The sequence below is a fragment of the Hemicordylus capensis genome, chromosome 3 (genome assembly GCF_027244095.1).
Source record: "Hemicordylus capensis ecotype Gifberg chromosome 3, rHemCap1.1.pri, whole genome shotgun sequence".
Taxonomy (NCBI): Eukaryota; Metazoa; Chordata; class Lepidosauria; order Squamata; family Cordylidae; genus Hemicordylus; species Hemicordylus capensis.
In genome coordinates, this window is record NC_069659.1 from 32833965 (window position 1) to 32861275 (window position 27311).

Consider the following 27311-nt stretch of genomic DNA (forward strand, 5'->3'; position numbering starts at 1 on the left):
CATGCAGCCCATTGCAGTATTCTAGCCTGGAGATTACCAGCTGATCATGCACCACTGTTGTGAGAGCTTGGTGGCACACACTAAGGTCATTCACTTGACCTGTGATCATGTGTAGGGGGAAGGCAGGATCAATCTTACCTTCCTCCCCAGATGATCTTTATGTTGCACTGGACTGCGCAGTGTGGTCATCTGGAGGCAGGGCGGGGGAGGCAGCTCAGCCTCCAGAAATCCCTCAATGCGCCAATCCCCAGTGCTACACATGAGCAGCCCTACCAAGGCAGGGCCGCACATGTGAACAACCTCACTGTCTCCTACTGCCTCATTAGACTACCACACCCACCATCCCCAGCCTATTCCCACTGTGGCTGGGGATTAATGTTCCCTCTAAGGCCTGCAAGTGTGTGTGCCCACACAAGTCTTGTGATGTCCGCTCAGTTAATTTTAGATCCTGCTCAGGTTGAATCAGGAAGGCCCCACTCTGAATGCATGTGTGCACACAGTGCCTTGATACTGCCGCCCAGAACAAATCTAGTTCTGCACACAGATGAGGAAAGTTAGAGAAAACACTGCTGGGGATGATGGAAGTTGTATTCCAGCCACTGGAGGCCTAAGGCTGGGAATCCCTGATTGATTAAGTGCCATCAAGTTGGTGTCAACTCTTAGCAACCACATAGATAGATTCTCTCCAGGATGGTCTGTCTTCAGCTTGGCCTTTAAGGTCTCTCAGTGGTGCATTCATTGCTATCATAATCAAGTCCATCCACCTTGATGCTGGTCCTCTTCTTCTATTTCCTTCAACTTTTCCCAGCATTATGGACTTCTCAAGGGAGCTGGGTTTTCACATAATGTGTCCAAAGAATAATAGTTTGAGCCTGGTCATTTGTGCCTGGAGTGAAAATTCTGGATTGATTTGTTCTAGGATTCATGTGTTTGTTTTCCTGGCTGTCCATGGTATCCGCAAAAGTCTTCTCCAGCACCTAAGTTCAAAAGCGTCAATGCTTTTTCTATCTTGCTTCTTCAAAGTCCAGCTTTTGCATCCATAGAGTGTCACGGGAATCCCTGACCTATCCTAATAGTCGGAAACATTACACCCTCCAGTAAAAGTTTAAATCCCATTGATCCAAGAGAGAAGATCATCTTGGTACATTTATGAAAGCTCTCTCCCGGATTGCTCAAGGAAGGCGAGAGAAAGACAAGCCTCGCTGCAGCCGTGTGTTGATCCATTGTAAAAACGCGGTGGGCGGTGGGAGGCAGGCGTCAGAGCCGGGCAAGACTTCTATCCCGAGACCCACAAACACGCCAAAGCGAAACAGCCGAAAAAGAAAGAAACGCGAAAGCAGCGGCCGCATGCTTTGTACTGGGTGTCCTCTCTCGGGCGCCCCCTTTGCGCCATTCGCGTAACTCGACCGCCCCATGCGGAAAGCCGCGACCTTCCTGCGCATTTCGCGTGCCTAATTCCGAGCGGGCCGCGTGCGGCTGCGTTCCGGTGGGCGGCGTAGGCGGCTACGAGAATCGCCGCAGTGGGTGCCGGTTGTATAAGCCGCTGGCGGCCTTTGGACTGTGCTCGGCGTGGCGAGTTCCTCCTCGCGGCCTCCTGTCCTGGGCAGCCCCTCCGCTGGCCTGCATGGCTGCCTCAGGCTGCCTCCTCGTCCAGGTTGCGGCCTCCTCCTGCCGTCGCCTGCTCTCGGCGCGTAGCCGGACCAGCAGAGCTTGGGGCGCCGTGGCTGCCCGCTTAGGCCCCAGCCGGCTCCTCCATGCGTCCGCCCTGGCGGGGCTCAGGTAAGCGAGGGCCGGGCGGGGAGGGGGGTTCCTTTCCCCGGCCGGAGGAGCCTCCTCCACTGCCCCCTCGCCTGCGTGTGTCCCCCCGCCCCCGTTTGTGGGTTTTCTCCTTAACCGAGTTTGCTGCTCTGGAGGGAAGGTTTGGACCTGGGGCTTGCGCGGCTCTGGCTTCACCCTCCTTCATAGGGTTGCCAGCATTTCATTGCCAGAATGAGGGGCACAAGTTGGGGGGGGGGGCTGGGTGTTAGGGAGGGAGGTGTATGCAGTGGTAATCAAGAGCCTGAGTACCACTGGCCTGTATGCAACTGAATTATATGCTATGGAATAATGCCAGCATTGTCATTATGTAGAACATATTCAAGTTATGCCACTTCTCAACTAAAAACTTTGCAAAATAAGAAGCTGCTTGCCCCAGTTCCAAAATGAGGGGGAAATGCTGTCCTTCTAGGGACCAACATGTCATCCCTGAAATGAGGGATGTGTTGTGTAATGAGGGACAGTTGGGAACCCTGCTCCTTTGCCCCAGAGCAGAGGCCGCCGCCAAGAGCTTGGTCACCATGGTGGTTTTGCTCCCTGTAAAGCAGGCCTGCTCACCTTCGGGCCTCCTACAGATGTTGGACTACAACACCCATGTTCCTTGGCTGTTGGCCACTGTGGCTTGGGATTATGGGAGTTGTAGTCCAAAAACAGCGGTGGGCGGGGGAGGGCAGCAAAGTTGAGCAGGCCGGCTGCAAAGCCATCAAACCAAAGCATGAAGTGTGGGGGTTTCGGGTTGATGAATATGTGTGTGTCTGTTCCAGGCCTTGATGATTTTTCTTTGGATCTAGGAGGCAGCTCAAACATTTAGGAGCCAGGCAATGGACACTCGACAAAAACTAGGAATATATTTCCAACCAGTGATGTAGTTGCAAATTCAGAAGTGCAGGCACTCTGCATGACAGCCCCCATGGTCATGCCTACCCCCAACAGCCAGAGAAACGAGAAGTACTGGTGCTCTGGCCGTGTGTGTCTCCCTTCCACTACACCCATTTACAACATCATCCCCAGGGCTTTCAGCTGTCTCCACTGCTGCCAGGGAGAGCCAGAAGCCATAGACTATAAAGCTACCTGTGGGGAAAGTAATTTGCCTCGGGGATGGAAAGATCTGGTTCTACCTGGCCCTGATTGCTAGTCAGCACATCTTGTAGGAGTGGGGAAGAGTTATTTAGTGTCCCAAGGCATTGATTGTACAGCAGTCTGGTGTAGAGAAATCAAATTGTGTACATCCATGTGTGAACAAGCTTCAGGTGAGCAGTAGTCCAGTGGAGGTTACTGAATACAACTGAAGTATGTTTCATATTCAAACCTTGGACAGAGTTGCTCTCCTTCCCTATATTTCTCCACCACCGAAGGCATGTTCACACAGTACTAACTACATCTCTTGAGAGTTCTGATCACACACACCCCTTCGTTCACAGCAAATGTAATGTGTGAACTAAATGATTCATGGGTATAGTCAGCAGCAGTCCCGTTGGCTGTGTCAACCTAGATCAGGGGTGGTCAGAGTTGGCCCTGCAGCAGTTTTTGGAGTACAACTCTCAGCACCTAGGAGCCACAATTTATTGTAGCTGGGGAAGATGGGAGTTGTAGTTCAACAAACAGCTGCAGGGCTAATTTTGCCTGTCCTGACCTAGAAGTTATCACCCCAATTGCTGCTCTCCCCACCCCCATAAGGTGTGCTGATTAGCAATCGGGGCCAGGTAGAACCAAATGTTGACATCCCCAAGGAAGATTACCTTTTCCCACAGGTAGCTGGATAATCTATGGCTTCTGGCTCTTCTTGGCAGCAGTGGTGACATCTGAAAGCTCTGGGGATGGTGGTGTAAATGTATTATTGGTACTACTACAGTAGTACTGTAAAATATTTGTTGGCTCTGGGAGCTAGGCCAAAAACCTAGGAGCCAGACTACCTTCCCCTTCTTGGAGAGGCAAACTTGCCACTTGCTCCCAGCAACGCCCTATGCTCCAAAGAGGGGGGAAACTCCTTGCCTTGCTCACTCCTCCTCCTGGTCACATCTGTCTGCCTCAGGCAGGTGGTGGATGAACGCAACCAGGACGGAGCAACCTGCCCCTGCCTTGCTTGCTCACTCTTCCTCCTGGCTGTGCCCATCCATCCATCCATCCCAGCCCTGGCACAGGTGCCACACTTAAATTTTCAGTCACCATGGGAAACAGGTACCTGGAAATTGTCAAGCCCTTCCATATGTATGCATATGTGTGTACATTGAATAGTATTAGAAAGTAGCATGGAAGCCCTGAGGTCACATTGAGGTAGAAGGAATTGGATTTTCTGTGACATTTGGAAATTGGGTTGTTGGCTGATAGCCCAGCTCTGCCCCAGAATCAGGCTTGCCTCTGCTGTGCTATGCTGCTTCCCAGCTCAACAGTTTAGAGGCAAAACTAAACAAAGACACAGTAGTGATGGGAGGGACTGCATACGTACTGGGTGAGCTACTTTGAGGCTTTGCCTGCTTTGGATTTCACTTGTGCCACTATCCTACTTGTATACCTCTCTGCTTTCCTGTGTTGTTTGCATTAAACTTTAAATGTGCCTGTATATTCTGGCAGGAGTCTAGAACGCAACATGTGCTATAGTGTTAAACCCTCCCGTAACTTTAGTATATTGAGTTTTATAAACAATGTCAGGTTTGCATTTCCTTTCTGACCCAAGTGCAGTAATATTTGGACTCATGGAGCTGTTCACGTTCTATTTAACTTCTGGCATTGGGAAGAGGCCTTGGATTTACACATTTCTTTCTTCTAACCGCTGACTGATGTGGATGCAATTGAACAATACAGATAGTGGGTGGAGTCATACAATCTGCTGGCAAGTAAGTTGTAAGGAACCTCCTCTTCCCAGGAAGCACACGCTCCCAGCAGGCATTTGATGCAAACTCACCAAACACTGTTTTCTGAGCCTTCTACCCAACTTTTGCCCAACATTCTTTGCCCAGTTTCATATCTTGGTTACAGAAATTGAGCAAAGGTCAGGCACAGAACTCAAGAAGTGGCAACTAGAGAGTTCGGACAATGCACCAATTGGGAGCATGTGCTCCCCAGGAACTGGAGATTACTGCCCACTTTACTTGCTAGTAGATAATGTGAACCTGCCCAGGATTTGTTTAAACACTGCAGAAGAGATTCTACTTTATCTCTCAAGGTCAGAAAGACCAAATGTCCCTGTAAACCGAAGATCTCTCCTGACCAGATCTCCTCTTCTTTCATGAGGGAGAGAGAGAGAGAATGGAAGAGCCTGAGGCCATCTTGGATCTCATTGTAGGTAGAACCTGTAGGGACCAAATAACAAGTGAAAGCTACAAAGAATGTGTGTGTACTTTATGGCATTTTAGTATTTTTAAATGCTGTTGTTTTAACCTCTGTAGAAACTCAGGAGGTAACTAACCATAAAAATAGTTCATACTTGGCTGAATTTTACAGATAAACAAGGCCAGTCTTTCATCACATATTATGTCTCAAGAAATAAATGCTTTTTCCTGAGAGTAGCATGTAGCTGTCCTCTGGTGGGGAAATGGATTGAGGGGATCTTTGACAAGAATTGGATGTGGCATTATAATAAAACATGCCACACACTGTTGTTAAAGATTTCTCCTTTTGAAACAGAAAATTATGGTTAATTAGAAAACCATTCTTCTACTGTTTTATTCTGGTTTGAATCAATTGAGGCACCTTTTAACGTGGTGATTCTCTTTATTTAGCAGGGGGAGAGTAACTGGCCCTATCCACCCGCAGCACAGTACCTCCAGTGACTGTTGCTGGTGTCTGTCTTATGTTTCTTTTAGATTATGAGCCCTTTGGGGACAGGGATCCATCTTACTTATGTATTATTTCTCTGTGTAAACCACCCTGAGCCATTTTTGGAAGGGTGGTATAGAAATTGAATAAATAATAATATTTGTTGGAGAAACATGTCAGAAATCTTACATAAAATTGTAGCAATACCAACTACCTGCACTCTAGAAATATGACTGTCCATATCAAATATTCCTGTTTAAAATAATTTAGAGGCTAGTTGATGTTGTTTAACTGTGGGGTGTCTTTTTTTTTTTGCTTGGAACTAAGCTATGTGATCAGCAGCATCACCTGGTCAGTTCTTGCTGGACTGCACCATCAAAAGCAGCTGAGGAATTGCTACAATGCTCTGTTCTTCTTGGCCAGGTTTAGACAGAACCATGGGTCCAGTGTTCCCGTGGTTATGTGACCTCCCTCTGTTCTCCTGTCTGCGATTAGATGTTGGGGAGAGGGGCCCCTTCACAATTAGCGGGACTGCAGAGAGACAGGGGAGCAGGCTGTGTGGTCTCCCTTCTTGACAGAAGGGCAGCTCGCACAGCTAACTGAGCTGGAGTGAGGGAGTAGCTTCCTCCCTCAACTCTGGTCCCATTGGGCCCAAACCGCTGTGCCAGTGTTTGAATGTAGCTCTGACACCACTAAACTGGAGTTAAGGGCGGCAGAACTCCACTCTGACTGAAGGTTCAGAGTGGAGTTTGGTGAGGGAAACAGCAGGTCCCTTTTTACCCTACTTCGGTTTGCCAAGTTTGGATGTGCAGCTTCAGAAACCGGAGTTGAAGGATCTCCAGTTTCCCAGTACGTCCAAACTTGCCCTTGCCCTCTCTTTTATGCTGCACTTAGAACACTACTATACCATAAAGAAGCAGTCTAGTCTAGTCTTCTCCTTGACACTTTATCTTTCTATCTATCGTATTTTTACACCACCCATAACTTACGTCTCTGGGCGGTTTACAACAAGATTAAAAGTAAAACATTAATTAAAAATAAAAACAAAAAATTTAAAAGCAAGAAATTTAAAACAATTTAAAATTTCAAAACAGTATTCTAAAAACAACACTAAAACAATCAAAACAATATCAGTTAAAAGTCTGGGTGAAGAAATGCGTCTTTAGAGACTTGTTAGTTCATCTCTGCAAGGAGTTTGTTTATATAGGAGAGCATTCACACATTTGATCTATCATCCACATGCTGATGTAATTAATGCACTTCAGAAAAACAGTACCACATGATGTTGCTGATCGTGTGGCTCTGTTCTCAGTATTATCATTCTGAGGTTTTTGAGTCTTGAGAATAATTGCACACACTGGCATACATCCCAGGCTAGTGTGGCACTAGTACAAGGTTGTAGGGCAATAACGTTGCACAAAGAAAGGAAGTCTGTTCCAGACGTGTTCGTGCACTAACAGAAGTTGATAGGTTGTACAATTCCTTGCACAGTGTGTTGTGCATCCTTGTATAGGTCCCAAACAAAGTCTTCCACTAGTGGTTGCAAAACATCCTGTACACCACCACAACTTTATGTAGCTGTGCAACTGAAGTGTGTGCAACCTCTCTTGTTGCACTTGTGAAACATTAGTCTAAAACAGGGGTAGGCAATGTGTGACTCTCCAGCTGTTGCTGAACTACAACTCCCATCATCCCCAACTGTAATAAATGGTGTGGTTCAGCTGCACATTGCCTACCCCAGGGATAAAACAAATTGGTTATTTTTGTGTTGGTAGTGTGACTCTACAAGAGCCAGCTGTTCTTGAAGCCAAATGCACAGAATCAGGGCTGCTGATAGCACCATCAAGAAAACTTTGAAGCAGTGTTCCCTCTAAGAGGGATTCCCAGATGCTGTACAACTCCCAGAATCCCCAGCTGCAATGCCTTTTGCTTGGGGATTATCGGAGTTGTAGTCAACAACATCTGGGAATCCCTGTTAGAGGAGCACTTGCTTTGAAGTGTTACATTGGAAGCCTAAAGTTCAGCAAACACAAAATATCTTCTTGATGTTTTTGACAAAATGACTGCAGATCACTGTTCCCTCTAAGGCGTGTGCACACACTCACAAGTTTTCTGATGTCCGCTCAGTTAACCTTCGATCCCACTCAGGTTCAATTAGGAAGGCCCCACTCTGAATGCATGTGGGCACACAGTGACTTGATACTGCCACCCAGAACAAAACTCATTCCGCACAGAGATGAAAAAAATTAGAGGGACCACTGCTGCAGATGTTACCACTACACTAAAGCTGAAGATTCATATTTATTAGAAGTGTGTTAATCTCAGCCCATACTTCCCAAAGAAGTGTTCTGTGGTGAGGTCCACAGCTGTTCAAAGTTTGTGTTCTGTTGCTTACCTACTCTCCAGAACGTCATGGAATCCTGTTCAGTCTCTCACACTGTTATAGGTAAAGCCTACCTACCTACCTATTCCAGGATCAACTGAAATGGACTATTTAAATTTAATTTTAAAGGATTGTAAAGAGGAGAATTTATTCAATGTTGCTAAATTTTATTATATTTGTGGTGTTATTCAGAATGAAGTTGTTAATTCTAAATGATTTTATTTTTGTAATTCTGGCCATTGGCTGTACTAATAAAGACTGAGACTTGAAGACTATGACAGCGTTGTTGTTTTTCCAGCTCAGAAGATAAAGTTACTGTGCACTTCATAAACCGTGATGGTGACAAACTAACAGCCCAAGGAAAGGTTGGGGACTCGCTTCTAGATGTTGTGGTTGATAACAACCTAGACATAGATGGATTTGGTAAGTGAAAGTGTTTCTTGTTGCAAAACTAGAATATGATTTCAGAAGAAAATGAAATTGTATGGAGCATGATCCAGCTGAAGCGAAACACTTCTCTATCTATCCCACTGATTTGAATAGGGATGTTAAGCAGCCAGGAAATGATAATAGTAAGCAAAAATAGAGCCAACCTTGTGCATTCTGGAGCAGGTATGTTCTTGAATGAGCATTAGTTCCCACAAGCAAATTGTAATTCTTCCTGCAGAAGTGTTCTTTCCCTTTCCAACAGCCTGACTCTAACTTTCCTCTATTCTGCAGTCTGTAAGGCTTCCTACTATAATGGTTTGCCATGTGTATAAGGAGATTTTCAAAACTGACGTACTTCATTCAGTGGGATAGATTCCTAGTGTCTGGCAGACCATTTTAACTTCTCTTCAAACCTGAGTGCTTCTTGTCCTATTGTAGCAAAGGATACAAGGGTAGATCAGTGGCAGTTTCAGGAATGTAAAAAACCTTTTGTGTAGTGGGGTGTGTGTGTGCCCTACTACCGTATCTGACCCAGAACGTAAGAGGTTGGGCCTTGTGGACAGATGAAATAAATGGCTAACCTTACCTAGCTTTTCATCTCCATCCATTGAAAAAATCTTTTGGAATGTAGCTGTTTCACACACCTCTTCTCCCCCTACTTCTTCTGATCCTTTGGCGGCTTTGGGAAAGCCTTGGTCCTCTGTACTCTGGCCTCCCAAGAGTATATTTATGCACCTACCCACTCAACCATCCTACTTATGATTGGTCACTTTGTTTCTGAATCCTGTGCAGCAAGCCAGCAACTTCCTCCCTTTTGTGCCTACTTTCTTTCTTCCATCATTGGGGACAGGCCACAGCTCAGTACTGCAGCACCTGCTCTGTATGCAGAAAGTTCCAGGCTCAACCCCTGGCATAGGCAGAGCTGGGAAGGATCCCTCTTTGAAACCCTAGAGAGACCCATCAGTCAATGTGTAGACAGTGTTAAACTAGATGGACCAATGATCTGGTTCAGCATAAGGCTGCTTCATGTTCATTTAGTTCTTGCTTCCATTGGATCCAGACTACTAACAGTTTTCCCTGCTTCCTCTTCCTTACCTTCGTGTTCAAACTCTGATTCATGGTGTAACTGTACTGTTGTCCACCTCTCTGGCACCCGAATCCTTCCAGTGCACCATCTGATTTCTTGATATTATCTCTGTGACTTGGTTTCTGATATATACTATTTAATATTTCAATTTGCATACTTTTTAAAAAAACCAAGTGAGGTAAGCAAAATTACTGCTGTCTGGAAAGTGTTCGTGTCCTCACTAACTGCTGTACTGTAAATTGTTGCCAGTCATGTTACTGAAATGCAGAAGAAGCTCCTAAAGACTTTTTTGTATTTAATTTTGTCACTAGAGGGCATTGCAGATACAGAGAACTTTAAAAGACATCTGCTGTTCCTTAAAGATTCAGACACACCTGCTTCCTTTCACCTACTGTAATTTTTAATGTTTTTGCTCTTATAGAATGACTTTCAAGTTCAAGCATTTATTTTTTCTTTTTAAAAATATAATTTAAAATTTTTTATCTTTAATTTTTCTTGTATTAGAGTTGCTTCACGGCAGCATTAATGCATTTTTCACTCAAGCTTGATCTTAAATTCTTTTATAAAAACTCAATATGAACTGCATATTCTCCACAATTAGCAACAGTAAAGTCTGTGTGTGTGTGGTCACACACACACACACACACACACACACACACACACACACACACACCTACCTTCTATTTTGAACATCACAAGTTGTTGAGCGGGGAGTAATGAGTAGAGATGATATGCAGGGATTTGTTGTACACACATAGCAAATCATAGTTAGTTATTTTCTGGTTCTACAGGTAAGCATACAAAACAATCATTCAAAGATTAATACAGAAATGTTAATGAATATGTGTTTGGGTTGGTTTGGTATTTCTCTGTGTAAACCGCCCTGAGCCAATTTTGGAAGGGCGGTATAGAAATTGAATTAATTATAAATGGGCACCTAATACTTCTGCTCATCTTTAGGTGCGTGTGAAGGAACGCTTGCCTGTTCTACTTGTCACTTAATCTTCGAAGACGACGTATTTAAAAAACTAGATGCAATCACTGATGAGGAAATGGATATGCTGGACCTTGCCTATGGACTGACGGAAAGGTAAGGTGGAGCTGGTTTGTAACCCACCAAAGGGCCTTAGAAACATTGTTGAAACTGCATGCTGTTTAGGTTAAACTAAATATATTGAAGCGTTTATGTACAACATTCTCATAATGTTGTACATTATGAGCTCACCACATTCTGAGCCTTGCTTAATAAAAATAGTCATGTTATCTCTAGAAAAGATCTGATTTCCCCTGCTCTGATAGAGCAGCCCTTCTACCTGTAGAACCATGTTTGGTCCCAGAACTGGAATGTTGAATTCCTTCACCCAAGTGTTTGATCTGTCTATTCCTACTTCTTTTTTTAATTCATCTTTCCAAAGCTTGTCTGGCACCTTCTGTAAATTTGAATTAATTGGCCAAAGCAGCAAAAGAGGTCTTCATAGGCCAAAGCAGAATCCTACTTTTGATTTTCTCTCCTGTTTTGAAAGCAACTTTTCACTGCCAAAAACATTTTCCTTGTCATGTTCTCTCAGAACATCTTGACAAGAAAATGCTTTTGGCAGCTGGCGCCTTCCTGTGGACTTGCATACATATTAAGAAGGCAAATGGGGAAAACAAGAGCTAAGCTTGGTATTTGGTGCAGACTTGGATTCACAACTTAGGCACAGGAAACTAGGGAGTGTCTGTGGAAGTACAATTGAAATGAATGGAATTGTGGTTGTAGTTACCCTGTGTCTCAGTGGTGGATTTGTTACTGTAGTAACTAAGAGACTGAGCAACAATTCAGAAAGTTCCTGGCTCAGATCTTGCCTCCACTCTGAATTCACAAGGTGGGGTGGGTAAATTGCTCTCACTCAGCTTTAGCTGCAACAGGGGAATAACCTACCTTACAGGATTAAGGTACTGAAATAATTTAACCAAGCTAATCTGCATGAAATACATTGACTATTCAAAGTGCTATATTTATTTATTTAACATATTTTTATACTGCCCAAAACCTTATGTCTCTGAGCGGTTTACAGCAAGATAAAAATATTAAAACATTAGTTAAAAACAAAAAAAGAAATTTAAAACACAACAATTTTTAAAGTTTTTTAAAACAACATTAAAAACAATCAAAACAGTATCAGTTAAAAAGCCTGGGTGAACAGATACATCTTTAAAGACCTTTTAAAAATTGTCAGAGATGGGGAGGCTCTTATTTCACTAGGGAGCACATTCCAAAGCCTCAGGGCAGCAACGGAGAAGGCCCATCCCTGAGTAGCCACCAGACGATCCAGTGGCAAATGCAGATGGACCTCACTTGATGATCTCAATGGGCGGTGGGGTTCATAATGAAGATGTTCTCTTAAATACCCAGGGCCCAAGCTGTTTAGGGCTTTATAGGTTATAACTAACACCTTGTATTCTGCTCAGAAACATATCGGCAGCCAGTGTAACTCCTTCAATACAGGAGTAATATGGTCTCTCCTAGATGACCCAGAGATGAACCTGGCTGCCGCATTCTGAACCAACTGTGGATTCCGGACTATGTACAAGGACAGCCCCACATAGAGCGCATTACAGTAATCCGGTCTGGAGGTTACCAGCAGATGTACCACTGTTTTGAGGTCATCTATCTCAAGAAACAGACACAGCAGGCGTATCAGCCGAAGCTGATGGAAGGCAGCTCTGGCCACCACCTCAACCTGGCACACCAGGGAGAGACTTGGATCCAGAAGAACCCCCAGACTGCATACCTGTTCCTTCTGGAGAAGTGTGACCCCATCCAGAACAGGCAGATCAAAATTGTCTCCCGAGTTTCAACCCCGCACAATGAGTACCTCCGTCTTATCTGGATTCAGTCTCAGTTTGTTATCCCTCATCCAGCCCATTACTGACTCTATACAGACATTTAGGAAGGTCATGCCCTCTCCCGATGATGCTGACATGGAGAAATAGATTTGGGTGTCATCGGCATATTGATAACACCCTGCACCAAATCTCCTAATGATCTCCCCCAATGGTTAATGTAGATGTTAAACAACATCGGAGACAATATGGAGGCCTGAGGGACACCATACAAAAGTTCAGATTTTGAAGAACAGCCGTCTCCAAGGGACACCATCTGGAACCTGCCTGAGAAATAGGAGCAGAACCACTGCAGAACAGTGCCTCTCACTCCCAGCCCCCTCATACGCTCCAGAGGGATATTACAGTCGATAGTATCGAAAGCCGCCGAGAGGTCCAAAAGGACCAACAGAGTCACATTTCCTCTGTCAATTCCCAATTGGAGATCATCCATCAGGCTGACGAAGGCAGTCTCCACCCCATAGCCAGCCCGGAAGCCAGTTTGAAATGGGTCTAGATAATCAGTTTCCTCCAAGACTGTTTGGAGCTGGGAGGCCACCACCCTCTCAATTACTTTGCCCAGCCACAGAAGGTTGGAGACAGGCCTGTAGTTACTCAGCTCTGAGGGAATCCAAGGTAGGCTTATTTAGAAGTGGTCTAATAATTGCCTCCTTAAGACTAGGAGGCATTTATAAATCTCTACCAGGCCTTCTACAACAACCGCCCTGTTAGATAGTATAAGCCATGTCGGGCAAGGGTCAAGAGGACAGGTGGTAGGCCGCACAGTTCCAGTCAGCTTGTCCACATCCTCAGGAGTCACAAACTGGAACTGATCCAACCTAACCACACAAGAGGAGTCGCTGGACACCTCCACATCAGACACTGAAGTAATTGTGGAGACGGAGTCTAAGTTGGCCTGAATATGAGATATTTTTTTCCACAAAGAATTCATTAAACACATCACAGTGGGTAATCAATGATTCCAGATTCTGATTCAAGGGAGGAGGGGCACATACTAGCCCTCTCACAACCTTGGACAACTCCGCCGGACGTGAACTTGCAGATGCAATATGGGCAGAAAAGAATTGCTTCTTTGTTGCACTTATGGCCGGAGCATAGGTCTTCAAATGAGCTCTGTGTTGCAATCTGTCAGATTCAAGCCGAGTCTTTCTCCACTTGTGCTCAAATCATCTACCTCGCTGCTTCAGCCCCCGTAGTTCTTCCGTATACCAAGGGGCCAGTTTCGAAGTGGGTTAGAGCGGGTCACAAACATATTTGTGAAATATGTTTGTGTGTTTCCCTCACGTGTGTGTGTGTCTTTAATTTTAGTATTTAATGAACTTCTCTTCTGCCTCCCTTCCCTATTACCCTAAAAAGATCACTGCCACATCTGGGTGCTTGTCTAAACAGTAAAAAGTTCAGCTTCAATTTGTGATGCTTTTTCTCCCCTGTAGATCACGACTGGGTTGCCAGATCTGCTTGAAGAAATCTATTAATAATATGACAGTTCGAGTGCCTGAAGCCGTTGCCGATGCCAGACAATCCATAGACATGAGCAAGAACTCTTAAATATGGCTTATAGGCTGTCGTGTCTTTTTGTGTGTACCATTAAAAACTATTTTTGTAACTTATTTCTAAATGGTTAATGAAATATAGAAATATACATGTATACACACTGATTTTGTGATCATCATTGTTGGATTATTGTGTTTAACTTTCTTCATCAAAGTCAGACCTAAAATCAGGGAAATGAATTGTGTAATGTTAGACACGCCATGCAATAAGAAAACAAACCATTTTCCTCAAAGATATGCTTCCTTTTTGACTGCATTTAAATAACAAATATTTTTTTACTGCTAAAGTAGTGAATTTTTTTTTTTTAAAACGGTCTTCATATTCCTAGGCACTATGAATTTGGTACACTAAGTGCTGGATTTAAGATGGATGAATGCAAGCAGTTTCTTGTAAAATTAAATTTAAACTACTTCCTGAAGCACTGAAAGTAGGTGTAACCAGAGAACGAGTCTCTTCTCAGTTGAGAAGAATGCTGATGGTTACATGAGTATTATATGCAATTTTATAAAACTCTGTTGGAGTCTCGTGAGATATGAGAGTTTAGGAGTCATATCTATATACGTTTAGAGTGGCTTCTGTGTATTATTATATTCTTCTGTGACAGTGGCCTTTATCTAGAATATATATTGTTGCAGATACATACGTATATCGCCTCACTGAGGGTTTATGCCCAAGTGTTAGCAGAATTCTGGTTGTTTGGCAGCTGCAAGTATCTCATGATAAAAAGAAATATTGTTTGCTGCCAGACAAATACTGTAAACATTGGTGCTTTGCAAGCATCTGTCCTGTTTGTGGGACAGATTAAGTCCTCCTTTGAGATGCATGACATTTGCATATGCATAGTTATATTGTAGGCAAAATGGCTGGTATGTTTTTAGCCTACTTTTCTTAAGGAAAGTAAACTTATGAGATCACCCGGCTGTGTCCTATCAACTTTGCAATGCCTGGACCAATATGAACCAAATTGGCTACAGTTGTAGGGATACATAGGGACACCTCAATGGCGTAGTTTGTAGTGATGTCCTCTACCCTATTCAAGATGGCAGACACCAGAACATTTGAGGCGTAAATGGGCTAACTTATGAACTACCAAACCAATTTGAATCAAATTTGCTACAGCTGTAGGGACACATGGGGATGGCTCAAGGGTGTAGTCTGATGATATCATCCACCCTGATTCAAGATGGCAGACGTGAACATTTGAGGCACCAGCAGGCTAACTTGTGGGCTGCCTATCCGATTTGGACCAAATTTGTTGTAGTGAGTGACACAAGCTGACACATCAGTGGTGTAGTTTGTGATGATGTCATCTACCCAAGTTCAAGATGGCGGACATGAGAACGTCTGAGGCACAAAAGGGCTAACTTGTGAACCGCTAACCAATTGGAACCAAACTTGCTACAGCAGAAGGAACACCTCAATGGCGTAGTTTGTGATGTCATCCACTTTGATTCAAGATGGTGGATACATGAATGTTTAGAGGTGGAAGTGGGCTAACTTGTGAACTGTGAAACTGATCTAGATAGTCCAGTTGTACGAATAGTGAAAGGCAAGTAGGCAGATTAGTTCTTACCTAAACTACTTGTTTAAAAAGGCTCCGTGTTTCCTGCTGTCACCAAGTGGTGGTGCACCCATGTCGTTTTCTAACATTCTTTTCAGTGTTTTTAATGCTGATTTTAAAAAATAGTGTTTCATCACATGTAATGCCTTATTTCTGTTCCAAATATTTCATTGAGGGCGGACCACTCGCTGCATTTGGTTTTGTGCTTATACTGTATTTCAGATGAACCTCCACTGTCAGCACTCTGGGAGTGTGTGTGTATTTTTTTTTAATCATATATAATTGTACACTTCTTGGGTATTCAATAATGGTTGCTGTTAAACCATAGGACAGCATCCAGACTAATCACCACTGAGATAAATTAATTTTAAATGGAACTTCATCTGGATGCTGCCCATAATCTTCACTATTGCAGGCATCCAGTTGAATTCTTGAGCCAATTTTGTATTGTGCAATCTATTGTTCATCTACGCAGGTCTTCTGACCTTTTATCCTGTGTAGGACATCTTATTTTTATTGAATAGCATCTTATATAAAAGAATATAGTTACCTAGGATATTTCTAAATGCACTACAACTTAAAAGAATGTAAGGGGAAATAAAATAACTATTTCTTTAGCACCTTTTGCTTTCTGACTCCTTTCAATCCTAAGGAAAAAAGTCTGTAAATGTTTGTCTTCCTCCACTAGTGGTTTATCCTGCTCTACCCTTTAAGGCATCAGATGCACTCATTGCATGGTATAAATAATTAATGTTTATGATAATAGTACTTTAAATGTCTTCATTTTTTGTTGAAGAACAGATCTTCACGGGCATCTTGATTCTTCCAACATGCATTAAAAAGTGAAGATTGTAGTACTGTACATTTGTTTCATAGCACGAGGTTTCTTTGATCCTGAAGCATACTGCCATAGTATCAAACAGATGTGTTTGTGAAATGACAAACACAGCAAGCTTTAGATTGGTGAAGGGCATTTCTGTGTTAGCACTTCAATGCAAAGTTTAACTTCTTTTTAAAAAGAAAAATGTTTCTTGAATTTAGTTACAGCAACAAATATGTAGACAAGTGGAAAGAAAAATCTGTCCAGTAGTTATCTTGTAAATGTTGGAGATTAAACATATTTCTTAATATTTTTAAAAATCTGAAAATAAATCCTTCTATTATTATTTTCTAAGATTCTTCTTTGAAACCAGGAAGCATCTTCCATGTTAGGCTTTATCTGATTACCATATCAACAGTCACTAGGATGAGCACTGTCTCCAGGAAAATGTGTATGTCTACTTAAAGCAATCCTGGAAGTGAGCCTTCTGTATTGCTCAAGTGAGCCTTCTACATTGATGGTGGGGATAGAATGCAGTCTGCCCTTTTGCGTTTATTATCTCATTGTAAGCAGCTTGGGGGGCATTATACAACTTAGAGCTATATGACTGCAATGTGTGGGAGTAAATGAGAACATATTCATCATTGTATTTTGTTTTGGATGGATATTCCCGTTTCAAAATTCACTTAATTTCCAGCCTTGATGTATATTAATGCCCACTTATTTAATGTGGCACTTTGCCCCTAAAGGGTTCCATCCTAATGTGGAAGTACTGTAGCTCAGAGGATAAGCATTTATTTTGCATGCAAAGAAGTTCCCAGATTCAAACTTGAGCATCTCCAGGTAGGGCTGGGAAATACCCTCCTGAAACCCAGAAAGCCACTACCATTCAGTGTAAACAGTATTGAGGTGGATGGACCAAAAGGCAGCGTCCTGTGTGAAAGGGTCCTGCTGGGGAATCTGCTTGCAGTGCTGTCTTGATGCTGCCTGGGCACAGAGGTTGATTTTCTCACTCATAGTGATGTAATTGTAGGAGATTATCTAGTCCCTCTCTGTGCATGACTCCCTGTGGGGGGGGGGGGGGAGGGTTTGCCAATACAGGAATCCCCACATGTGAATCCTAAGAGGCTCTGGATCATCTCCCACATGTTTGGTCTTTGGAGAAGTTTATTTGTGCTGACTTAGCATTATGTCAGAACCAGGTCAATAGGAATTAGATATGCACAAAAACCAGAACTGAAAAAGCACTTTAGATTTATGAGTACAAGTACAGTCCCACCTGCATATTTGCTGAGCTGCTCTCATTTTTAGGGGGGCTTATTTTCTAAAGGAAAGGCAGCCTATGAGATCATGTCCATGTGTTTCCTAATAACTACAGATTGATAAAAACTCATCTTAAAAGGCATGGGAGGAAGTCCTAGGACAGTGATCTCACTATTTGGGGGGGGGGGGCACTTGGAAAAAAACACAAACTTCAGTATGAGAGCCAGTTCCCACTGTGCTGACCACTGCACGTTTCTCCATGCTGGGAGGGCCCTTTTAAGCAAGGACAGAGCCTTCTCTCAGAAGTTCTGTGGGGAAAGCGCAGGGAAGGGCTACACTTCCCAACACTCTATACATCGCTGAAGATTGTGCAGGGGCTCCGTTTTCTTTAATGGAGTCCACCTGAGTAGTACTGCATGATGAGAATGGTCATTGCCCCTGCCTGCATCTTTCCCTTAGGCTTCTTGAAGCAGCTGTCCATGTGATCTTTCTGCCTGGCATGAAACTCTTCCACAGCAGCATCAGCCACTAAAAAAAAGAACAGGTAATGCTGGCCTGGGCCCTCGTCTCCATACCAGGCAGGAGGTTCCTGTGGCATAGGAAAGCAAAAACGTAGAGACTCAAGAGCTGCTGGTGCCAGTCAGTAGACAACACGGGACCCAAGGTCTGACTTGATATAAGGTGGCTGCATGTTCACATTGATGGGCGTGTTCAGTTCATTGAAGCCCTGTTAACACATTATGTTCAAATATGCACTATCTGTGCACAGTGTATGCAGATGGAGAGGAGGGCTGGTCCTGTGAGAGCAACCATGACTTGTCCCCTTAGCTAAGCAGGGTCCGCCCTGGTTGCATATGAATGGGAGATGATGTGTGAGCACTATAGGATATTCCCCTCGGGATGGAGCTGCTCTGGGAAGAGCAGAAGGTTTCAAGTTCCCTCCTTGGCTTCTCCAAGATTGGGCTGAGAGAGATTCCTGCCTGCAGCCTTGGAGAAGCCGCTGCCAGTCTGAAGACAATACTGAGCTAGATAGACCAGTGGTCTGATTTGGTATATGGCAGCTTCCTATGTCATCTCCGCATGGTCTCAGGGGAACTGTGCAGAATACTCAGTGTTATTTACATTTTATATCTCGCTCTTCCTCCAAGGAGCCCAGAGCCGCGTACTACATAAGTTTTTCCTCACAACAACTTTGTGAGTAGGTTAGGCTGAGAGAGAAATGACTGGCCCAGAGTCACCCATCAAGTATCATGGCTGAATGGGGATTTGAACTTGGGTCTCCCCAGTCCTCTAACCACTACACCATGCTGTCTTCAAAGCTTAGCCAAAGTTTCACACAGGCCCAATAAAAATTTTAGCCAGGAGACTGTACTAAGGGTTGATGGGGTGGGGTGGGGCTGCCACTGATCCTCAGGTTTTGGAATGGAGAACACTGTCCTAGGGGATCTTGATGTGGTTATGTTTATATACTTCATACAGAGATGTCATCTTGAAAACAGAAACAAAAGAGATAATATGGCTTGGAAGTTGAATGGGAAATAGGCTCCATTTGTTCTACTTTGAACTAATTGTTTTTAAATCTAAGCCTGCACTCACTACTTCCAGGAATCTTCTAACTACATATGTGTAGCCTGAGTTTCTTTTCTGGGGGCAGGGACCGTGGGAAAGATGGGATTCCCCTCCCCCTCAGGTTTTTTCTACATACCTTAACTGTGGGTATGTCTATGGTTCTGCCTTCTCCCTGCTTATTTTGTGGTTCTATAGTAGCAGCTAGGAACTAGAGGTGCACCTAGGTAATTTTGGAGCCTGGACCTAAAGGCCTTGAGAGGCCCCCCTCCCCTACAAATTAAGCATCATCATGCTTGGCCAGGTGACCACACCACCTGGGACAGACTAAAGATGATTTGGGGGAGCTGTGGAAGTCCAGGGGTAAGAGTGCCTCTGCTAGGAACTCTGGATTTTTTCCAGCCCTGAAATATCACACACAGTATGCACATAAATGAAAAAAAGCCAATTTATTTTAAGTATGGGAAGCTTTATGAGAACAAGCCAGGATATGATAGAGCTCACACACACTTCCCTCTCCGTTGCACATGAGGGGAGGAGATTGAAAACTTGTTTGCACTTTTGAATAACCTGCAGATTCAAATTACATTACATCTGAACTCAGGAACTGTGGTTTATTCCAACTATGGTTGATTTCAAACCAGTATCAAACCATAGTTTCATACCCAGATTTTTAACTAATTACACATGAGGCAGGTTTATGATACTCTAGTAAGTAAGGTGGAGGGAACCTCTTGTTCTTAGTACCTAAAAGTCACACTGTAATAGGCATTCAATGTTATTTAAACCACCCAGAGACAAAGGTTTGGGGTGGTATACAAATTTGAAATTTATTTGCATTTTTGTATGTTGTGTTTCTAAAATGATCACTAAGGGAAATAAAAGAGTTTTGAACTTGGAAATTGATTTATGGTGCTAGGGTTTTTCTCACCCCCAAATAAGACCTTATCTGTCATGTTTGTTTGCTACAGTTGCTGGGCTTAAACGTCAGCTTGGATGGAAAGGAGAGAGAGGCGAGAATTTCACATTGATCTTCAAAGTTGTTTGCAAAGTAGCCAGCTGTTCTTCCTATCAGGTCACCTAAAGGACAATTTCAGGAACACCAGGGCAAAGCTAAAAGCTTTCTGGTCGAACTAGATGCACCACAGTTTGACAGTAGCAGCACATGTGACAATGATGCTAAGCCTCTGAGCCCTTGCGCGCCTCCTCCTTCTCTGAATGAATTCCCCTGCAGCAGTATATTTACTCTCTTGCTTTGTCTATTGCCTCAGCCCCTGCTTATTTACTCACTACTGCAGACCAAAAATATAAAATACAACCTTCTTTTGTGTTAAATGTCTTTTAAAAGAATCTATATTTAAATGCAGTAGTACATAAAGTGTTTCCCAAACTTGTGAGCCAGCTTCAGAGTAAAGGAGACCTAAGCATGCAAGTGAGAAGAGGGCTATTTTCAGATGGGAATAAATTCCAGGCATTTAAAAGCTTGAGTGTTCTAAGTGTGAGCTTACTCACCCTCCACACACTCCGGCAGGCTGCCGTACTTACCACCATGATTTCACACTCTGTTCAGAAGCCAAGCAGGGACCTTGCATGATTTTTGCAACACCACCAGCTGGTCAGCTCTTGTTTCTGATAATAACCTGCTCTCTTCCCCATTTGCCAGAAAAGTAGTAATGAAAAGGAGCAGGTTATGGGGGGGGGGAGCTGGTCAGCAGGTGGCACTGCAGTGTCCCTCTTCAGCATCGGAATAGAATGTGCAATTGCATGGGGAAGGAGCACAGACTCCTGCAAGAGTGTGTGGATGGTGAGTAAACTCACACTTGGAATATGCGCACAAGCTTTTCACATCCTGCAGTTTATTGCCATCTGGAAATGGCTGAGGACTTCCCACAGCAGAGCATGATTAGGGTTTAACCTCACAAATAAGAACCAAACCAGATGATGCTGATAATGACATAGCATCATCATTCTGCATGGTGTTTTACAAAATAAAAGAGTACAGGTCTCTACCCTGAGAGATTTATAATCTAAAATTCAACACAAGTGAGAACAGAGGAAGAGGAGGGAAGTGGAGGCAAAGTTAAGTAGGGAAGAATATGCACTTATTTAGTTATATGTACTTAGACCTGATTACCATATGGTGGAGTAGACAACCTTGGCTCTCCAGCCAATCAATCTCTTTATTACAGCCAACGGCCTCTCAGTACAAAAAAACCACACACAAAACTACACGTCACTTCAGAAACATCAAAAGAAACTGCAATAGAAACAGTACAGTAAGAGTATCATACATGAAGAATTTTGTCTAGATAAAATCTGTTCACCCTCCTACTATGCTATGCCCGCATCTAACCTCTCAACATGTCTTCTGCGTTGGCTCTCCAACTGTTGTTGAACTACAATTCCGGTCGTCCCCAGCCCCAATTGTTTGTGGTTGGGGATGATGGGAGTTGTAGTTCAGCTACAGCTGGAGAGCTACGGTTGTGTGCCCCTGCAACAGGGATTGTGCCAAAGGCTTCATAGAAGAGGTGAACAAAGCAAAAAGATGCACCAAAAAGAAACTCTCATACATATTATACCTCATATAAATACAGACACAAATAATGGTTCAAAATAAACCATGAAGTAAAAATGAAAAAATTCATTCCAATTACCATCCATACAAATAAATATCTCCGTTATAACAAATACACAATATCTAAATTCTCATAGAGAAATTCTCATAGACTAAGACATCCTTAGTCATGTGAACAGGCTCGTCTTCTAAACCAAAAGGTTTTAATTGGCTCAATGGTTCCTACAAAAAATACATTAGATATATTACTGCGATTTGAAACCAAAAACCCAATGAATATGACTTCTAAACAGAACTTAACAAAGTATCCTCAAAGATCTTTAATTCTTTACCTGCTGAAGTCTCAAAGAAAATGAGCTAATCTTTACAGGAAAACCAAATTGATATCAGGTGAGTGAGAAGGAGGAGCGGTGACATCATGGAACCATTGTGGGAGGAAGTTCCAAGCATAAGGGGCAGCAAGGAAGAAAGAGTAGAGTTATTTGAGGGCTCACGAAACCTTTGGATAGTTGAGGGTGAAGGAGTGAAGGTCACAGACAGGAGTGCAACAGGGTATGAGAGCTGGAAGACAGGGAGAAACAAGAGCATGGAAGATTTTGAAAGCAAGGAGGAGTTCGGGCTGAATCCAGAAAAAAGTGAGGAGACCAGTGTAGGGATTAAAGAAGAGGCATTACATGGTCAGAGTAGAGATGTGAAGGTCTAGGAAAAAATTCACATTTTCCCCCCCGAAAAAAAAGGGGGGGCTGATTTTTTCCTCCTGTTTCCCCCTCTCCCCCTAGTTTATTTCCCCTCATTTTTCTCCAGGTCTTCACATCTCTAGGTCAGAGCAATGAAAGAAGTGGATGCTTTTGACAGCAGAGTGGTCCAGCAGAGCAGAGGTCATGTGGTAGACTGCGAGGTGATCTCCAATTTTTCCCACTTTAAAGCAGCTGAGGATGGGGGACATTTCTGGCTTTCTTAACTGTTTAACTTAACTTGACTTGTTTCACAGGAGATGCAGCCATTTCCTGACCAGTCTTGTAACTGAATCCTTTTGGTGGGAAAGTGTTAGAAATAAACAGCTGTAACATTAAATACCTTTGCCCCACAATAAAAACCAGCCAACATCCAGACTGACCTGCCACCAACGCCCTAGAGTTTTCCGTTGCGCAAAGGGAGTATGTGATCTTTTTGAGAGCTCTCCTTTGCTCCATTGCCATTTATACTCCTTGGAATGTATGTCTTTGGGGGACCCTCAGGCAGATAGCTGCAGGAAGCACGGATGGCAGAGGGAAGGGGAGACTGATGAAAATTGCTTTTTTGTGTGTCGCAAAATGAAAAATCCTGATGGAGAGTAAGTCTGAGTGTTGGCCAGTTTCTGGTAACAATGCATTGCATACTATGCTCCTTCTATGTTTTGTTCTCAGTTACATTTGACCTAACTATCTATATCACTTTCTATAAATGTGTAACACATTTATGTTCTTCATTGTAAGACCTGGTGGTCAGTGATGGCCCTCATCAACCTTAAGTATGGCCTCTTGACTAACTGTTTATTGGGCCTATGTGAAGCTTCAGTCAAAGCGGAATACACTGTACAGTTCCCTGGCACCTTGAGGAGATGACCATTCTTACCATGCGGTGCTGTGTTTTGACCAGCGCAGGGCAAGGGAGCTCCTTTAAGGGAGACGGAGCCCTCTTGAGTCACTTGGAAGGCATGCATATAGTCCTGTGAAGTATAGCCCTTCCCAGCACTTTCCTCCTAGGACCCTTAAGAGAGGGCTCTGTCTCTCTTAAAGGGCCCTCCCAGGACTGAGAGAGTGTAGGATTGTGTGGAGGTCAGCCAGTGGGCATCAGGTCTCCCATTGAAGGATCCCCCCCGCAAGTGGCCCCTGCTTAAAAATTAATGAAAATCACTAGTGTAACAACTGTAACATAGCCATGTACATCACTCTGGGCTCCTTGGAGGAAGAGATAGGCCTATCCAACCCCAGCACAGCATCCTTCCTATGGCTGCTATTGGTATCTACCTTATGTTTCTTTTTAGACTGTGAGCCCTTTGGGGACAGGGAACCAACTTAATTATTTATTTTTCTATGTAAACCGCTTTGGAAACTTTTGCTGAAAAGCAGTATTTAAATAGTAGTAGTAGTAAGATATGAATGTAATAAATAGGTTAGTGTGACAAAGAAATGTGGTACCCCCACAAGCAAGCAAAAACACTACCTTGGTAAAACTGACGTAGAAACGGCATCGCAGAGCACTATTAATAGATCACTTGTTGAGTGTTCTTTTTGGTTATAGTTTCTGCCTGTAAAAAAAAAATGTAGCCAACTCTTTGCAAAGAAGATTTGAGGGTATGGTTGTGTGATGCGTAGCAGCTCAACACATCTGGCTTTAATAGAGCTGTTCATGATGCATTCCTGGACTCTTGGCTGTGCCTTTGTGTTTCTTTTATCAACTAAAGGTTTCAAGTGGAGGAAAAATTCACTAATAGATTCAAGCGTCCAGATCACAGCTTAGAACGTTTTCCATCTGATAGTTTTACCAGTATTAGGCGGGAGGCAGAAATGAAAAATAACTTCTGCCTGGTTGCTGTGCTTATTGTGATTATGGTATGGAACCTGTAGAACTGCATCATCCATCAAATTTTCTACACTCTGCCTGCTGCCAAAGGTCAGGATGTATAATTCCAGGAGGAGTGGGAGGCTTATTCAGGACTGGTTGGCCCGAGAAGCAACTTCCTTACAATAAATGTCTGCTTGAAAATCTGGTCTTCAAGAATTAATAGCAAAGGGTATTGTTCTTCCTGATACCAAGGGCCAAAGTCCAAATAATGATACCGTTCTGCTACCAAGGGCCAAGTCCAAATAATCAATTTTTCTGTTATCAGAATCAACATGGGTTGCTTCTTCAGTGGGTTCTAGGGATGTGCCTGAATGGTTTCGGTGCCTAATTAGCGAGGCACCAAAATGATTCGGGTGGCCACATCCAAAACATTTCACTGGGTGGAATGTATGAGGCATGCAAATCCTTCCAAGCTCCTCTGCTGCCCCACCATTGTTCCGGCAACGGCACTGTTCTTCCCAAAAGGTCACGTATGACTGTGTCGCAGCTGTAGCATGCACATGGGTGACATGGCTGCACACGGCTTTTGGGGAAGGACAGCGCTGTGACCAGAACAGCGATGGGGCGGCAGAGGAGCAGGCAAGGACCTGCGCTCCTCATTCTTAAAGCTACCACTCTCCCGCCCCGCCCCCGGCAGCTGCCCCAAACAATTCGTTCACATCCCTAGTGGATTCCCACATATTGAATCACTTTTGTGCATTTACAACTCTCTTGAAGTGTACCTGTGTTCAATATAACATGTGAATGACGGTACATGTGTACATTGTACACACGTATATAGAACCAAACATTAGCTCCCAAATATAAACATAACCACATACACCATTATTAAAACCTAGTCACCAGTTAGTACTAATGTGACTGAAAAGGAGGAGATTTTTAAATGTATCCCTTCCAAACTGTTGGGAATTCTCTCTGGTAAGAGATACCCTTCTATTACAGCAGAGTGCACAGAGGCAAAACAGAGCAGAGTCTGCCTAGGCATGCGTGTATGTTGAGAGTAAAAGAAACTTGGAGCCAGTTCATAGTTTCAAATCAATATAAGGAGTCTTTATTAGTGAAAGCCTTTCTAGATAGGAAAGTGGAGAGATAGTATCTCTAATCTGTCTAGCTAGCTGGATGCAGAGGGGTGGTTTCTGCATCTCTGCACACATGGTGTAGGGAGAGAGGAGTGTGTGTGTTGCAAGAGAGAAGAAAGAGGAAGAGAGGAAGAGGAAGGCAGGCAGGCAGGAAGTCCTTAAGAGTAGCAAACTATATATCAAAGGGATAGTGTTAGAGCAGTAAAGAAGGGATGACCAATGTCTTGGCCCCCTCTAGCCCTCTGACTCACTAGTCTGTCCCCATGAGACAGTGCGGAGTCCTTCACTTCCAACACAAACCAGGTATGTTTAAAAATAATGGCCTGTTTTTTTGTCTCAGGAATTTATGATCATGCAGATGTATGCCATGAAGGAGAATTTGTTCTCATGGCATACCAAGCAATTTTCTCTTTTTTCCTCTCAGCTTATCCCTTGCAAAGTAAGGGGAAATTTTGTTTGTGGTTTCTTTCTGAAAAGACAAAGAGGGTATTCACATGAGTGTACAAAACCACGGTGAACTCTCTTAGCCCAGTTTTGCACACTCATGTGAACTACTTGATTGCACACATCAAACTATGTGGCAGCAAACCCGCCAAAGTAGCCTCCCTGCTAAATGAGGCTAAGGGAGTGAGCACTCCCTTAACTTCATTTTTCTAATCGTGTATCAGCTGGCACACTTGGGGTAGGGGGAGAGGGGGGAATCCCAGAAATGCACTACAAGTTGTGTGATGCATTATTTGGACTCGGGGGGGGGGGTTGACGTGCAGTGGTGCATTCCAGCACCCCGACCCCAGGAGCTGCCAGGCAAGCCTCCAGTCCAGGCATCCGCCTGCCCAGGGAAGCCACGGTGATCATCTGCAGGGATGGTACGTTAAAACCTCCTTCCCCGCATATTGCCTCAGAGCTCTTCTCATGGATCGTGAAAAGAGCTCTAGAGTCTTTTCATAGGAACATAGGAAGCTGCCATATACTGAGTCAGACCATTGATCCATCTAGTTCAGTATTGTAATCACAGACTGGCAGCGGCTTCTCTAAGGTTGCAGGCAGGAATCTCTCTCAGCCCTATCTTGGAGATGCCAGGGCGGGAACTTGGAACCTTTTGCTCTTCCCAGAGTGGCTCCATCCCCTGAGGGGAATCTCTTACAGTGCTCACACATCAAATCTCCCATTCATATGCAACCAAGGCAGACCCTGCTTAGCTAAGGGGACAAGTCATGCTAGCTACCACAAGAACAGCTCTCCTCCCTTTTCAAAGATTGAGCATGCATCCGAGACTTTCCATACTGAAGAGTTGATGAGCCTGTTTGCCCTCCTCCTCGACATCTAATTGGTTGTAACGGGAATTGGAGATATTTGTAAAAGTTCTTCACAATTTTTAGGGCAGCTGCTGGAAAGTAAGTAGTTAGGAACTGGCAGTGACCCTGCAGTGTGTGATCCTGGTGCTTGCCAGTACTTCTGCTGCTTTCTGGGTCATGTGAACCCACAAATGTTGGGTGGACACCGTTGTTGCCCCTCTGGCCATCCACCATTCACCTGATATTTATTTAATTAATTCAGCATATTTCTATACCACCTGATATAGACATCTCTAGGCGCTGTACCAAGTTAAAACATATCAAATGTAAAAACAATATAAAACAGATTAAAACAACCTCAGTAAATAAAAACATTAAAATTTAAATTTCACTTAAAAGCCTGGGGAAACAGGAATGTCTTGAGGGTCTTCCAAAAAGCAAGCAGAGAAGGAGATGCTCTTATTTCAACAGGGAGTATATTCCAGAGTCCTGGGGCAGCTACAGAGAAGGCCCGGCCCCGAGTCTCCACCAAATGAGCTAGTGGCAACTGCAACTCGGACCTCCCAAGATTATCTTAATAGGCGACAGGGTTCATGACAGAGAAGGCGCTCTCTTAAGTACCCTGGACCCAATCT

General features: G+C 43.8%; 1 protein-coding gene across 1 annotated transcript; it reads left to right on the plus strand.

Annotated features, from left to right (window-relative positions):
- Positions 1 to 1310: 1310 nt before the first annotated feature.
- On the plus strand, positions 1311 to 16637 carry FDX1 (ferredoxin 1). The gene is made up of 4 exons (XM_053311378.1): positions 1311 to 1779; positions 8253 to 8377; positions 10431 to 10560; positions 13790 to 16637. The coding sequence occupies exons 1-4, from the start codon at positions 1625 to 1627 to the stop codon at positions 13902 to 13904; spliced, it is 525 nt and encodes a 174-aa protein (XP_053167353.1). The 5' UTR covers positions 1311 to 1624; the 3' UTR covers positions 13905 to 16637.
- Positions 16638 to 27311: the final 10674 nt, after the last annotated feature.